Raw genomic sequence first — 15,964 nt, forward strand, 5'->3', positions numbered from 1 at the left:
GTCCTACAGCTCTTTTAAGTTGTGGTGAGAACTTGAGCAAGTTACTTAATCTCTCTAAGCTTCAGTGTCCTCATCTGTAAAATAGGCATAATTATAGTACCTATATTACCAGGCTGTTGTAAGATAAAATGAGATAATGCATTTAAAAAAAGGAAAATGTTTAGCTCCTTGCCTGGTACATAGTAATAACTGCATAGCCATTAGCTATGTGCTTGCCCTCCCCTTGGGGTGGCCCAAATCACCAAGGAACTGTCACTGAGGGATTTGGTGAAACAGACCATGATGTATGCCCTGGCTGAGTCCAAACGTGCATTGAAAGGGGCAGTGAAGGATAGTGCTTGAGACTCTGGACCCAGACTGCCTGGGTTCAAATCCCAGCTCCCCTATTTCTTATCTAAACCACTTTGAGTAAGTTATGTCACCTCTCTGAGCCTCAGTTTCTTCATCCGGTTAATGAGAATAATAGTAAAATTTCCCCAGAGGGTTGTAGTATGGCTTAAGTCAGTTAATACGTGTACTATGGTAGCTGGCATATTTGAATTGCTCAGTCAACACATACAAGCTGTACTGTCTTGCTTTGAGTCTCTAGCTTTGCTCATATATGTAATATGAACATCAGGATGTAATATGAACCTCATTCAGGTGTTCTGATGACATAATGACAAAGGCGTCTATATCCGGGAGGACACAGCCTCCTAAAAACCTTGGATTTCATTCTTCATCTTTTGACAAACAGGAAAGGGTTTGGGCCCCTTTCTCGGCACAGAATCCCTGCTGCCCCTGCTTTGCCTATTTCTATCCACACCATGTGCCCCAGGCACATTCCCTGGGCCTTTGAGGTGCTCTGGAGTACAGCCTGCTGGTCCTGGGGTTCTGTGGGCCTCTGCCCAGGATGATGACCCACCAGGGCTGACCACAGCCTCCTAACACACAGTGGCCACACAGTAAGTATCTGTTACATGGGAGAGTCACATTCCGGGCACCAGGACTGCAGGCAACAACACCCTGGAACATGCTCACAGCATCAAGGAAATTAACAGAAAAAAAACAAAGCCAACGTCCAAGAACAGCACCCCATGAATGAAGCCCCTTGAACACAGTGAGCCCCCAGAGAGAACACGCAGATTTGGTAATTACCCCCAAAAGCAGAGTCATTTGATTTTTGTTGTTTGTTCCTGAGAGGAGAGGAAGAGCCGCAGGTGACAGAGTAGGCCCCTTGCAGTCCTGACAGACAGAATGTGAATTGTCAAATGCATAAGCAAGGTCACAGACTATCCTGGTAGCAGCTAAACTGTCCCCCCACCCCACTCCACATGGGCCACTAGAAAAATGCCCAGCATATGGGGTCTCGAAGCATGGACCTCTCAAAGCATGGTGGTCGGGGCATCTGGCGGAGGACCTGGAAGCCCTTTGAGGGAATCTAACACCTGGAGGCCAGAGAGGCCTGGCCCCAGCGTGAGGACCTGCCCCGGGAACTGGGCCCCACTCACCTGAAGAGAGGTGAATGCCAGAGTGACATCTGAGGAAGCACCCGTCTCCTCCACCACTCTTACCGCAGTGCAGGGACACACGGGGTGACACACTTGTGGGCAGGAGCCCCTTCACTTCTAGACAGGACAAAACAGACACTTACAGAAAGAGAAGGACATTTCCAAGTGTGACAAGGATGGTTGAGTCCCATGCACCAAAGGCCCCAAGAAAAGAAGGTAGAGCTGATGCCCGGCACAGAACATAGATGCTAGGCCTTCTTCCCACCAATGGAAAGGAGCCCCTGATATGCCATTTCTTCATGCAGAAAAGCAACCAGGAAAACAGAAGTGAGTTCCAACCTACACAGAAGCACAGAAGGAAACACCAAAGATCCTGCAAAGTATCTCCTGTTTTTGAACTATTTAAAGAACAGTTGCTGCAGCTGGTGGGGAAGTTAGTGGAGGGACGGTCAGGTGGGACGTGGGAGCACGCAGAGCTGCACTGCCTCTGGGCCAGTGGCCAGCCTGCTGTCTGAGTCTGTGCCTCAGTTCCCCTTACCCACACAGTCTTTTTTATTCCAGTGGAGCTTGTACCCAGGGTGGCACTGGCATTCATAGCTGCCCACTGTGTTCACACAGACCTGCTGACAGCCTCCGTTGTTGATGCTGCACTCATTGGTGTCTGTGGAACAAAATACTCTCCTGTCATAGCAGCCTGTCACTGAATGGGCTGACATGGTCCCTCCCTTGAGGAAGGAGCAGCAGGGGAGTCACAAGGTTGAAACTCACTAACCAAAGGAAGATACTGAATGCCTTTAGCATGAGCGCTCGGCACCAGCTGACTGCACACCCCACTCCCCACCCAGCAAATTTCCTGGCAGGAGGCTCAATAGGGCTTTCTCGAGCTCCATTCTTTTTTTTTTCTTTTTTTTTTTTTTTTTTTTGAGATGGAGTTTTGCTCTTGTCACTCAGGCTGGAGTGCAGTGGCACTATCTCAGCTCACTGCAACCTCCGCCTCCCAGCTTCAAGCAATTCTCCTGCCTCAGCCTCCCAAGTAGCTGGGATTACAGGCATGCGCCACCACGCCCGGCTAATCTTGTATTTTTAGTAGAGACAGGGTTTCTCCATGTTGGTTAGGCTAGTCTCGAACTCCCGACCTCAGGTGATCCGCCCGCCTTGGCCTCCCAAAGTTCTGGGATTACAGCCGTGAGCCACCACGCCCAGCATATCCAATCTTCTAAAGCACAAGACTCAAGGACTGGGCAGGAAGTATTTAAGCCAGTGGTTCCCAAATCCTGTAGATCCTCAGGAAGATGACCTTGGAAGCCCTAGACATTCTGAATTGGAATCTGAACCTGTATTCTCAAAGATTGCTGGGTGAATCTGATGGCTGGGGGAGTGGAGTGGGAGTTAGTTGGTAACAAATCCAGTTTATGGCATAGCCTGCTTGACCATGAGGTTATGAGACATGAGAACATTTTGCAAAATGGGCACAGAGTGGAGAGAGAAACTTCATAGTTCTGCTTCCAGCTCAAAGACCTAGTTGTGGGACTCAAACCAAGGCTTTGCAGCCAGTTCCTATGCACAGCAGGGCTGTGGAATTGGTGGGTGCCCCCCAAGCCTCTCTGAGGACTGTGACCTTACTATCTGCTGAGATGTTCCAATAGATAGGGTATCAGCTCCTGAGATACCCTTCCACTCTGAATACAGCCGAAAGTCAATCAAGTCGATAGAGAATTCACAGGTGGAAGAGCTCAGTTCTTCTCTCTGCTCCATTTCACACTCGGTGTGTTAAAGGGATACATGTGGGGAAATTTCCTGTAGCAGATCCTTCTCTCAAGTTGAGGGACTCACCGCTATTGCTCAGGGACTGCAATGTACCTTTCATCCCCCAATGTAGGAAAGCAAACCTCAGGGGTAGGCCCTGCTCCCCTCCAGGCCCAGCCTCATTCCCCTCCCAACTTGACAGGGGCAGTCTGCTCACCTCCACAGTGGGTGAAGCCATACAGGGTGTACCCTCGGTTGCAAGCACAGGCAAATGTGCCAGGGTGGTTGATGCAGCTGTGGTCACAGGTCCTATCCAAAGAGCACTCATCCACATCTGTAATGGTCAAAGGGAGAGGGGAGCTGAAACCCACTCTGAGGGATGAGTGAAGAATAGGTTTATGATAAATACCAGTTGCTGACCAACACCAAAAACAATACACACAGGGTAAAAAACATTATCTATCCATTTTCCTCACTCACTTGTGTTAAAGAAAGCGTGGAGCAGCCCACAAGAAGTATACTGACTGCCGCGGCCCTCATTTCCACATTCTGTTGCAAACTGCACTTCCCTTAAAACTCAGTTGGTCTCTTTCACCCATGCGTACTTGCAGGGCTAATTTAAAATGTTTAAATGAAGCCAAATGGGATAACATACCTAAAAAGGGTTTTGTAAGCTACAGGTGCTAGCTATGCATTTTTATTGTCATATAACTATTAGTAAAACAGCAATATTAATTTATTAACTATGGCAAATTGAAAGGAGAAAACACTTGGTTTGGAGGTAAATCTAGTTCCCATCCCTTTCTTATTTTCTCAGAATTAGTCTTCTGGCCCCAAGAGGCCAGTTAATCCTAGGTTTTAATGCCCTCTGCACTGAAAGAACGCATTAATACTAATATCCTCACTAATTTTCTCTTTGCAGACCCTGAAATGTGGTAGTTCAGCTCTACATTGGATCCTTTTGGCCGATGCCTTGGTTTTGCTCCTCCCCTATGTGCCAGTCCCATGCGTCTGCTAGCCTCCTGGTTCAGTGTGGAAGCCTCCTTGGCTGCAGCGGGGGTCATGCACAGCAGCCTCAGGAGGCTGCATTTGTCCATCTCATCATCTCTTTTCCCTGGGTCTGGCCCTCAACCTCTTTCTTGTAGGCTGGAATTTGAGTGCTTCACTCCCTGAACTCTGGAGGATTTTAACATAGTTACGACTTGTGTCTCCAAATGGATAAACCAGGACCAGTGCCGCACTCAGTCGAAGCCAACTAGACCACTGCTAGACCACTTTTTTCAACTCCGAGTGTGCCATGAGAAACTATGTTAATAAAAAGCAAAAATGTGGAAGGAACAGGAAGAATGAAAAAGCAAAATAAAAAAGGGCAAATTCTTGCAAAACCTCTTCATCCCTAGCTTTTCCCAGAAATCCTGGCATTTCTTCAGTAAATTTGTTCTGTGCAAATATTTGTTCTACCAAGACCGATCAGTGAAAAATGAGAAAAACCTAGTTTCTTCCCTAGGAATTGATGCCATTTTATGAAATCTGTTATTAATATCAGCCAGTTGTCGAGAAAGTGCACTTGTTCAGTAGCTGACTGGCTGCTCAGTATGGGCTTTTGCTTTGCCAAAAATAATGAGATCACTTTTCTAATTCCTTTTTAATGTGTTTACACAGCTTCAACAGTATTGCCTGCTCTATACACTAGGAAACATTATGTGGAACAGCAAATTTGCTTTCCAAGTCAAACTGAAGAAAACCACACAATAATTATCTGGAATTAACTTACTGAATTTAAAGAGGAATATATTTGAACTGCCTGACAAATTATGCATTAAGAACAAACCAAGAGAAAAACAAAACAAACATCACACCATAATATTTTTGTAAAAAGGTAATGCTACATACATCTTTGTTATCTAAGATGAAATCTGATATTCTGATTTTTATTTAATTCTGATTTTTTTTTTTTTTTTTTTTTTGAGATGGAGTCTCGCTCTATCCCCCAGGCTGGAGTGCGTGGGCATGATCTCGACTTACTGCAACCTCTGCTTCCTGGGTTCAAGCGATTCTGGTGTCTCAGCCTCCTGAGTAGCTGGGATTACAGGTGCCCGCCACCGCGCCCTCCACCATGTCCCCACCTAATTTTTGTATTTTTAGTAGAGACGGGGTTTTGCCGTGTTGGCCAGACTAGTCTCAAACTCCTGGCCACAAGTGATCAACCTGCCTCAGCCTCCCAAAGTGCTGAGATTACAGTGTGAGCCACCACACCCAGCCTAATTCTGAGATTTCTAACAAAATAAATTAGTCCTTATTCCCAAAAATGGAGCAAGAATACATTACAGCACATCTTTCCTGAGAACTTCTTCTGCATATCAAAAGGAAGATGCTCATCTAAAAATAGAAAACAGCTTTCCCCCACCCAAAACAGCTGCTAATACTAACAACAACTGCTACCTAGAGAAGTCTCCTTGCTGCAGCCCTTATATGGGAAGGATGTGTTTGAGAAGGGGTCTGAAATCCTCTCTAAGGATCAACAAGCATCTCCTCCCCACAAGCCCTCCCCCTCCCTCTCTGCCTTCCCTCTCTTCAAAGATCAAAGGCTGATCGTTTAAAACAAGTGCGGGGCCAGGTGCGGTGGCCCACGCCTGTAATCCCAGCACTTTGGGAGGCCTAGGAGGGCGGATCACCTGAGGTTAGGAATTCGAGACGAGCCTGACCAACACAGTGAAACCCTGACTCTACTAAAAATTCAGAAATTGGCCAGGCGCAGTGGCTCACACCTGTAATCTCAGCACTTTGGGAGGCCAAGGCAGGCAGATCATGAGGTCAGGAGTTCAAGACCAGCCTGACCAACATAGGGAAACCCCATCTCTACTAAAAATGCAAAAATTAGCCGGGTGTGATGGTGCGCACCTGTAGTCCCAGATACTCAGGAGGTTGAGGCAGGAGAATCGCTTGAACCTGGGAGGCGGAGGTTGCAGTGAGCCAAGATACCTCCACTGCACTCCAGCCTGGGTGACAGAGCGAGACTCTGTCTCAAAAAAAAAAAAAAAAAAAAATTCAGAAATTAGCTGAGCGTGGTGGCAGATGCCTGTAATCCCAGCGACTCGGGAGGCTGAGGCAGGAGAATTGCTTGAACCCAGGAAGGCGGAGGTTGCAGTGAACCAAGATGATGCCACTGCACTCCAGCCTGGGCAACAGTGTGAGACTCTGTCTCTAAATAAATAAATAATTAAAAAATAAAAAAAAAACAACTGCTGTAAGAAAGAGACCAATTGGTACATAATCTTGATCATGGGTTAACTCCAAGTTTTTGCTAGGGAGGTATGTTAACTAAATCTACAGACTTTTGCCACCAACTTTTGTGATAAATTCAATCACATTAAAGGAAATTTTAGAAAAGGAAAATTATTCATAATCTCCACACCCCACTGGAAGCCCGTTTGCATTCTGTTTTCCATTCCGTTTCTAGCAGTGAGCTCTGCTGTCATCACATCAATGGGTTCTTTAAGGTGTTCTCTAACCATTAACAGCTTAATTTCCAAATACACCTGTGAGCTACATCAGTGTTTTTATTCTACCTAATATATGAAATGAGTAAAGCCTAGGATGGAGATTGGATTAGTGGCCCTGTCAAGAAGCCTGATAAGCCAGTCTCTGCCAGGAGGGTGCTACATTCTCTCTGCTCCAACCTGTGGGCCATTGTGCAGCACAGCTATGTTTTCAGCACATACCTTGGCAAGACTTCTCATCTGTTAATAATTTAAATCCTTTCTTGCAGCTGCAGTCAAAACTGCCCACGGTGTTTTTGCAGAAATGATCACAACCTCCATTGCGGGTCTGGCACTCATCAATATCTGCAACAGGAAAGCATTGGGCATATCAGAGAGCAATACTTGCCTCATTTCCCATAACTCCCTGAAGGGCCATTGTGTGTGTTCATTAGTCTCTGAAATTAAGAAAAAGACTCACAAAAGCATTTAAGAATGTTTGCTGATGTTTTTAACCTTATACATGTTTTCTTATGTGGCTTAACCAGTTTTGAAAGACAAGTGTTTCATCGTCTTGAGAACGCTGACTTATGATGCCCTTGATTGGCATTAAGGAAACAAACTCTGGGAAAGAATGATGACGTCCTGTTATATTCTCATCTTTGTATTGCTCTCTCAAGGTAAGATGGGTCCCTCTAGTACACTATGTATTCAAGTTTAATGATTAAAGCTATAAAGGACTAGAGCATTTGTTTTGGCAAATTACACAATGATCAAATAGCCTCATTGTTTTAAAATGATTCCTGATACTCAATCTTATCTTTTCCCAGTTTCGTCTGGCAATTGGTTATCTACTTTTTATCATGCTAAAGGGCTAATCCTTTGTACTCTTGCCCATGAAATATGAGCAAGTCATTGGGGTCGCTCTTCATCAGTAAAAGTTAATGGTACAGTTATTCATTAAGTCCTCTGGATAATCATCTTGACTGTTATTTACACAATAATCTCTAGGCTATTATGTATGATATGTTGATATTATCTCCTGCAAATGAATGCTTCCTTTAACTGCCTTTTTCTAATAAGGCCACTGTCTGAAATGAATTATTTGATGCTTGTAGAGGCTGACCTCCTCAACAATTAGTGTAATTAAGTGTTGGTTCTAATTAAGCTTACTCAATTATAACCTTCCACTAGCCCAGGGGGAAAAAGCTCCCATTGATATGAATCATAAGCAAATCTGGAGTCACGTGGGATATGGAGGGTATGTTGCCTTTATCCCCATATGTTAGCAGCATGGGTCTTCCCTCCATAACAGGGCACCCAGCCCCCCTGGGGAGGTGAAGGCTACCTTTACATGTCTTCCCATCCAACTGGAGAGTGAATCCAACAGGACAACTGCAGTGGACACCTGTCGAAGTATCCTTACAGGTGCGGTCACAGCCTCCATTGTTGACAGCACATGTTTCTGGCAAGGAGGTAAGAAAAGACAATTAGCTTCCCAAAGAAGTGCTGATACAGCTGACGAAGGTCACAGAAGCCAAGAAGCATGGTGGGGTACTCATGGTTATACCCCAAGTCTCTGCTACCTGCAGATGGGCTAGAGGGAGAGCAGGTGCAGCTTCTCCCACCCACCTAAATGAGTTCTAGTTTCTGAGGAAGACTGTCAGGGTGACCAGAGGGATAAAGATGTCTCCCAATCTGCAGAGCCACTCCCCCTACTGGCAAATTTAAAGCCACTGAAAGTTCCTGCTGATCTGCAGCCAGCAACCTAAGTAGGACCACATCTGGCAGGCTAGAGGTGACTGCAGAACAGGGCAAAGGGGATGGTCCTTTCTTAATCTTGAACCTTCTCCTTTCGATATGAGTAATGGGCAAAGCAAGAGTGGGTAAGCATCGCCGCCCCAACCACTGCCTTGTTGTAGACTACTGACTTCATCCTTGCAACCGCCAATTTATTCAAATTTGAAGTTTCACTTTCCCTGAAAGGAGAAAGCCCTGTCATAACCACGTGAAAAATAAGCCACAATTGTTAAATCGCAACTATGGAGATGAGGAACAATAAGCAAACAGCCTTCTAGTTCTGTATCTCATACAGTTAGTCCAAGTAATAGACAAGTGCTATTCAACACTCATTGAATTGTTAGCATCTAGGCACCCAGAAACATGATTTTTCTACCATAGCTACCTCACTTTAAAGGCTGGGGGTGGGGGGTGGTGGCGAGGGTGGTGGCTTACCCCTGTAATCCCAACACTTTGGGAGGCTGAGGCAGGAGGATCACCTGAGCCCAGGGGTTCAAGACCAGCCTGGGCCACATGGTGAGACCCCCATCTCTACACAAATTTTAAAAAATTAGCGAGGCCTGGTGACACACACCTGTGGTCCCAGCTACTCGGGAGGCTGAAGCAGGAAGATCACTTGAGCCCAGGAGGTCAAGGTTGCAGTGAGCCATGTTTGTGCCACTGCACTCCAGCCTGAGCAATACAGCGAGACCCTGTCTCAAGAAAAGAAAAAAAAAAAAAAAAAGAAGGAACCCTGAAGGGAACAAGCTTAATCCTAATTAAATATGCAGATAGTACATGTATGTTTATCTCTGTTCCTTTCAAAACCTCACGAATATGAGAATAAATTGATTTTTTAAAGTCTAAATCCTTAAGGACAAAGAAAATAGAAGAAAAGACAATAGATAAACGATGTCAAACATTCTGGAAGTGACATGTTAGCAGGAGAGCAGTATCTGGCGTAGAAGAAAGCTAGATCCTAGCAGTCTGCAGAGGGGGTGCCAACAGCTGGTAAACTCATGTGAGCCCCAGAATCCCAGAAAGACTCAGGAATTGGAGGTATCAAGTTATTCTAGAGGCAGAAATGAGGACGGAGTTAAAAACAGGAAGATTATGGAGAGTCTACATATGAAAGAGATAAACTCCAGAGCTCCTCCTTAACTCCACATAGTCATGTGACTACCCTTCTCCTATTCTGGCTATAGCAGAGAAGTCTGGACCAGAGAGGTACCAAGCTCAAGGGCACCAGGAATAGCAGAGGAGGAGAGGGTGTCACCGTCAGGTGAAAGTCTATACCCTGAAAAAGAGATCTCTAACCCTCATCCCTCTTCCCCCAACTCCTTCAGCTCCCTACTGGCAGATTTAAAGCCATTGAAAATTCCAAAAGCTATGTTAAAATAACAGCCATTGAAAGTTCCAAAAAGCTATGTTGAAACAACACTGCAACCCAGGATGCTAGCAGCCAAGCCTACAGGCAGGTGGTTGAAGGACTCCTCTCCAGCTAAATTGACCTGCCCAAGCAAAAATACCTAACGATATTAGCATTGGAGGATCTCCAGATGAAATGGCTAAGTCACTGCCTCGTCACCCAAACATGAAGCCCACAAATCAATAGAATATCCAATTGGCTTTTTAGTATTTTACTATTAAATATGAAAAATCGATCAAGAATCACTAGACATTTCTGGAAAGCCTCTAATATGGAATAAATACACCAGATCAAACCAACAGGGAAAAAGAAACCTGGAGGAAACAAAGATAATCTAGAGAACAGAAGAGGAGTTAAAATCTCGTAAATAATTTCCTCAGGGAGACAAGAAAAGCATCCATGAAATAAGAGCAGGTTCCTAAAACAAAAGGCCAAAGTAAAATTCTTGAAAAATTAAAACATGAAAACGAAAACTTTATCCTGTGGAAAGATTAGAAGAAAAAAATGAAAACTCTCCTAGAAAGTAGAACAAAAATACAAAGGACAGAAAAGAAAAAGAATAAAAATACAAGGGAGAGAAAAGAAAAAAAAAAAATTAGAGGGTCAATCCAGGAGTTACAACAGCCAGCTAACAGGAGTTCCGGAGGGAAAGAACAGAGAAAATGGAGTGAAGAAATTTATCAAAGAAGACGGGTGCGGTGGCTCACGCCTGTAATCCCAGCACTTTGAGAGGATGAGACAGATGGATCACCTAGGCCAGGAGTTCGAGACCAGCCTGGCCAACATAGCAAAATCCCTTTTCTACTAAAAATACAAAAAAAAATTAGCCAGGCATGGTGGCATGTGCCTGTAGTCTCAGATACTGGGGAGACTGAGGCAGGAAAGTCACTTGAACCTGGGAGGTGGAGGTTGTAGTGAGCCAAGATTGCACCACTGGACTCCAGCCTGGGTGACAGAACAAGACTCTGTCTCAAAAAAAAAGAAAGAAAAAGAAATTTATCAAAGAAAAGAATGTAAGAAAATTTCTCAGAACCAAGGGACTTGAATGTTCATATTGAAAAGTACTAAAAATAGGTGGGCAAAATCCCACAATAAAGAACATTATTGTAAAACTTCAGATCACTGGGAAGGAGGAGAAGATCCTGGAAGCTTTCAGAGAGAAGCTTTCACAGGTTTCACACAAAGGATCAAGAATAAAAATGATTTTAGACTTCTAAAACAACTCTGCATTCTTGAAAACAATGGAGCACTAACTTCAAAACAGTGATGGAAAATTCTTTCCAACTCTGAATTCTACACTGAGCCAAATTCTCAATAAAGGGTGCAGGTAGAATATAAAGGCATTTTCGGGCATGCAAATTTTTAAATACCTCTATCTCATTCGCCGGATAAACTAACGAGAGACAAGACATAGGATCCACCCAACAGGAGAGCGGCAAAGGGAATTGTACGCTGATGGTGAATGCCCAGATGAGAGACATGCACTCAGCCAAGACAGCCAGGCCCTGCTAGGGCAGGCTGGAAGCCTCCGAGAAAACTTTTTCACCAAGAAAATTGATTTGATTAGTTACCTACACTATATTTGAACACATCGAAAAGTGTTTTACAGCTTTGTCTGAAATTTGCAAAAGAACTGGTAAGAGGCACTTAGAAAACTAAGCAAACAAAGAAAATATAATCATAGCACATTACGTGACTCAGGTGAATCGTACTTAGATATTCAAAGTCAGAATAATGTAAGCACATAATATTGATTTAAATTGTGAGACAACTATATTAAGGGTTTAGGGAGAGGTCAGATGTGTGTGTGTGTGTACTGCCGGGGGAAGCAGTGAGAGCTAAATCCTAGTGTTTCATAATAGGAAGTTAAAAGCTACCATCTAAAACAGACACATCAAGAAATAACTGTAGGGCCAGGCATGAAGGCTCACACCTGTAATCCAAACACTTTGGGAGGCCAAGGTAGGCAGATCGCTAGAGCCCAGGAGTTCGAGACCAGCCTGGGCAACAGGGAAAAACCCTGTCTCTACAAAAAATACAAATATTAGCCAGGCGCAGTGGCACATGCCTATAGTCCAGCTACTCAGGAAGCTGAGGTGAGAGAATCACTTGAGCCTGGGAGGCGGAGGTTGCAGTGAGATGTGATCACACCACAGCACCCCAGCCTGGGGGCAACAGAGTGAGACTCTGTCTTGAAAAAAAAAAAAAGAAAAGAAAGAAGAAAAAAATAACTGTATACCCTTCATTTTTTCAGAAATATGGGGAGGAGGAGCCAGAAGAAGAAACAGCTCGAAGAATTGACTATTGTTGCCTCTGGCAAATGGGATGAGGAAATGGGAAGTTATGAGACAAGGAAATGATGAGTTTCATTACAAGCCTAGAAGTAATTAAGCTTCTATGTTACTCATTTGTACTATTTTCACTTAAGACAATGAAAAATTATAATTTCTAAAGAGCAGAAAAGAGCTCAGAAAGGTTACCTGCTTGGTAACCAATGGCTGTATGATATGTTGCCTGACTGTTAAATCCAGAAACTGTCAAAAGATGGGTTTTGTTTAGGTTGAGCCAGACTTTCTCCAGAAGGAGTAACGCACCAAAGGATCTGTCTGACTCCCACCCCCACGGCCACCACCTCTATTTCTGCTCATCTCCAGCTTGACTGCAGGACCTTCAGGCAGGCCTTCCCTTGTCCCACAGCCAAGTCTTGCCCCTCTCCATTCATCTCTTCTACTATTATCATCAGCTGAGTCAGAAATAGAAGACTCAGTGGACACAAAAAAAGACTAGCCGCCATTCTGAGCTAGAGGCTGCTTCAGAGGAAGACAGCTGACTTCACTGAACACCCACTCAGTCCCAGGCACTGGACTCTGGGCACCTTTCCATATTATTATTTTAATTGAGCATCCCAACTGATACGGTCAGGCTTTATGTCCCCACTCAAATCTCATCCTGAATTATAATCCCCATAATCCCCTCGTGTCAAGGGAGAGACCAGGTGGAGGTGATTGGATTATGGGGGCGGTTCCCATGCTGTTCTCATGATAGAGTGAGATCATGAGATCTCATGGTTTTACAAGTGTTTGGTAGTTCCTCCTGCATTTATTCTCCTTCCTGCCACCTTGTGAAGAAGGTACCTTGCTTCCCCTTTGCCTTCCACCATGATTATAAGTTTCCTGAGGCCTCCCCAGCCATGTGGAACTGTGAGTCAATTAAGCCTCTTTCTTTATCAATTACCCAGTCTCAGGCAGTTCTTTACAGCAGTATGAAAATGGGCGAATACCCTGGCCCTAAGAGGTAGACTTTATTACATCCATTTCAAAGAAAGACCAAGAGACAGAGCCTCAGGGCAGTTTGCCAAGTCTTACAGCTAGGTGGGGGCTGCATTGGGACGTTAACCTGATTATTCTGATGGACACGAGACCAAGGGTCTTTCTTGGTTGGTGATTAAGCAACAGCACTGGTGAAGAACAGACACACACCCTGGTTCACCGGAGCTGCTCACCCCGGTCCAGCTGGTCTGAGGGCATGTGACTCCCAAGTTCAGGTCTGATGCAATAAGTTGGAGAGGGAAAAGGACAATTGCAGTGGCCAAGGAAAGGGAGTGAAGGTGCCTACCCATGAGCAGCCGCCGCTTCACCCGTTTATCCCCATCCACCACTGATGTGGTGTTGCTCTCTGTCACCTCCAGGACAATGTCCTCTCGCTCTACAAGAGAAGCAAAAGAGCACAGATCTCAGACTGAATGAGTTAGATTGCTCATCCCCATACAACTGTGTTTGCTGAAATCCCAGACATAAGAGGAATGAAAGATATGTGACTCTGTTCACGCAATAAAAATGTGTTGTAATGAGGCTCTGTGGGAGACACAGCCCGTTAAAGGGCCGCAGATCCTTAGCAAACATTAAACATGGAAAAGATTTTGGAGGTAAATTGCACTGACCAAAGAGACACCAGGGAATGCAAGCTTCAGTCCCCTGAGTCGAGGACAAAAAGAGCCTTGGGCCTGGAAACCTCTAAAATGGAGCTAGTGAAGGACACACCGTGAAGGGCAAGGCAGGCATCCCGCCAGAAATATACGGCCCTGGCTCCTGCTGGCCAGAAGTGCCGCATCATTACAAACAGCTCTAACTTTGTGCTGCCCCGGCCTCCTGGGAGGTGTTGTGCCAGTCTCTGGAATACCAGCGTTAGGAGCAGCCTAGTCCAGGAGAGGAGGAAGGGCTTCCCAAGGTCACACAGGGAGAGAGGGGCCTTCCCCACAGGCCTAGACCACTCCCACTGCAGCATGCGAAGCAGCACAGGGCCTGTTGGGGGGGCAAATGCACAGGAAACAGCCTGCATCTGTGCTAAACACCATTAAGGGGTAGGGGTAGGGACAGGCAGGCTAGGGCAGACCCTCACTCGGTGTTGGGGTTACCACTCACCAAGGCAGCTCCTCCCATCTGTGTGCATCTTGTACTGTGGATGGCAGCTGCACTCTGGGCCATCGGCTGTATCGTCACAGGAGTGCTGGCACCCACCGTTCCCATGGTTACAGGTCACTGACAGCAAAATGAATCAATACATAAAGCACTGAGATTTCCACAAACACAGGGCTGTGTTTGCTCCAGAGAAACTCTGATTTTCATTCTGCAAGTATTTGAGCACCTAGTGCATGCCAGGCATGGTGCACGAAAGACATAACTCCAAGTCAGACCCTGTGGTGTCTGTGTAGGCAGATAGTTACAATACAAATTGTAGAAATGCTGAAACATGGGTTTAAACAAAGTCATACAGGAAGAGGGAGATGGGAGAGTTGGGGGAGAGATTTTTATTATATAAGGGAAATTATACCAAGAGATTCTAGACCACTGCTTTGTTCTATCTAGAGGAGTTTACCTATTAATACAGCTGTACTGGGGCTTTGGGAAATGCTATAGCACTTTATGCTGGAATAAAACAGACAATATTTAATTTGTACATATATGTCAGAATTTCTCTCATGAGATTCAATCTAGATTAGTTAGAAGGAAGGATAATACAGGATGATTCTGCACACAATTAACGTGACATTAACTGGTAATTATCAAGACTATATACGAATGTATTGATGATAGGCCAAAAAGAAAAAAGCCAACTACAAAACTATCTATTCATCAAACTGTTAACCATGGTTACCTCTGGCAAGGGAAACGGGAGGGGGAAACTGCATGTTTTCTTTATATGCTTTGGAGTGTTTGCATTTTACATAGGCCCTTTGTAATTTTTCTAATTCAAAAGAACTAATTACATATTTGTGGTGTCCTGTGATTATAGCTATGTAAAAATTGTGTATGCATATGAACAACAACTAAATAGGAATATGAAAAAATTGAAACAGCTGGTTATGTGGTGAGATTCTAGGTCTTAGTTTTTTTCTTTGTTAATTCCTCAAATGTTAAATAATATATGTTAATGTTAAAAATGTTATAATGTTAAAAATGTTAATAATGTTAATGTTAAAATATGTTAATGTTAAAATTAAAAAAATAATATAACAATATTATTTGAGCAGTGATATCTTAAAGACATTTAAAATCTTTAAAAACAAGCTTACAGGTGCCCCCCCCCCGCCCACTTCAGCAACTGTTCCCTGAAAGACTATGAAATGTTGAGGGTCTCGCCCCGCAGGTGAGTCTTGGAGGGCCTGGGTCTTCCTTTCGAAGATCTGGAGGTGGGAAAATGGTCTCCACTCTGCTAGCTCACTGGAAGCCCTCAGGGACAGCCTGACTTTGAGGGGCCCTAAGAGCATGTCAGAACCTGTTGCTTGAGTGTGATGGTGGCACCAGCCTTGGCTTGGACAGCTTTGGGGTGGCAGTCTGCTTTGTGAGGGAGACAATGGAGAGAAGTCCCTCACCAGTGAAACTGTCCCCTCATCTCCTACTCACCATAAACCACCATCCCCACCAAATGGCAGGGGTCTTCTGTCCATGGCTTTGGGAAGGTTCCTAAAGGGAACCCCTCAGTGCTTCCCCTGGCATAAATCGTGGTTTAGGAACACCATGAATTGCCAGTGGTTTCCTGTT

General features: G+C 44.8%; 1 protein-coding gene across 10 annotated transcripts in view; it reads right to left on the bottom strand.

The window, feature by feature from the left end:
- SCUBE2 (signal peptide, CUB domain and EGF like domain containing 2) overlaps window positions 1-15,964 on the bottom strand; it is a 106,691-nt gene that overhangs the window by 33,424 nt on the left and 57,303 nt on the right. For 9 of the 10 annotated variants that reach the window (XM_063710639.1, XM_063710640.1, XM_063710642.1 and 6 more), the window contains 8 exons: window positions 14,345-14,461; window positions 13,539-13,628; window positions 8,064-8,180; window positions 6,959-7,081; window positions 3,454-3,570; window positions 2,029-2,151; window positions 1,491-1,607; window positions 1,138-1,224 (listed from right to left, as the gene is read on the bottom strand). In XM_063710639.1, coding sequence (XP_063566709.1) covers window positions 1,138-1,224; window positions 1,491-1,607; window positions 2,029-2,151; window positions 3,454-3,570; window positions 6,959-7,081; window positions 8,064-8,180; window positions 13,539-13,628; window positions 14,345-14,461 — 891 coding nt within the window. The remainder of the gene's footprint in view (window positions 1-1,137; window positions 1,225-1,490; window positions 1,608-2,028; window positions 2,152-3,453; window positions 3,571-6,958; window positions 7,082-8,063; window positions 8,181-13,538; window positions 13,629-14,344; window positions 14,462-15,964) is intronic. The other variant, XM_055355417.2, reaches the window with a different exon arrangement.

This window comes from Gorilla gorilla, chromosome 9, assembly GCF_029281585.2.
Source record: "Gorilla gorilla gorilla isolate KB3781 chromosome 9, NHGRI_mGorGor1-v2.1_pri, whole genome shotgun sequence".
In the NCBI taxonomy this organism is placed as follows: Eukaryota; Metazoa; Chordata; class Mammalia; order Primates; family Hominidae; genus Gorilla; species Gorilla gorilla.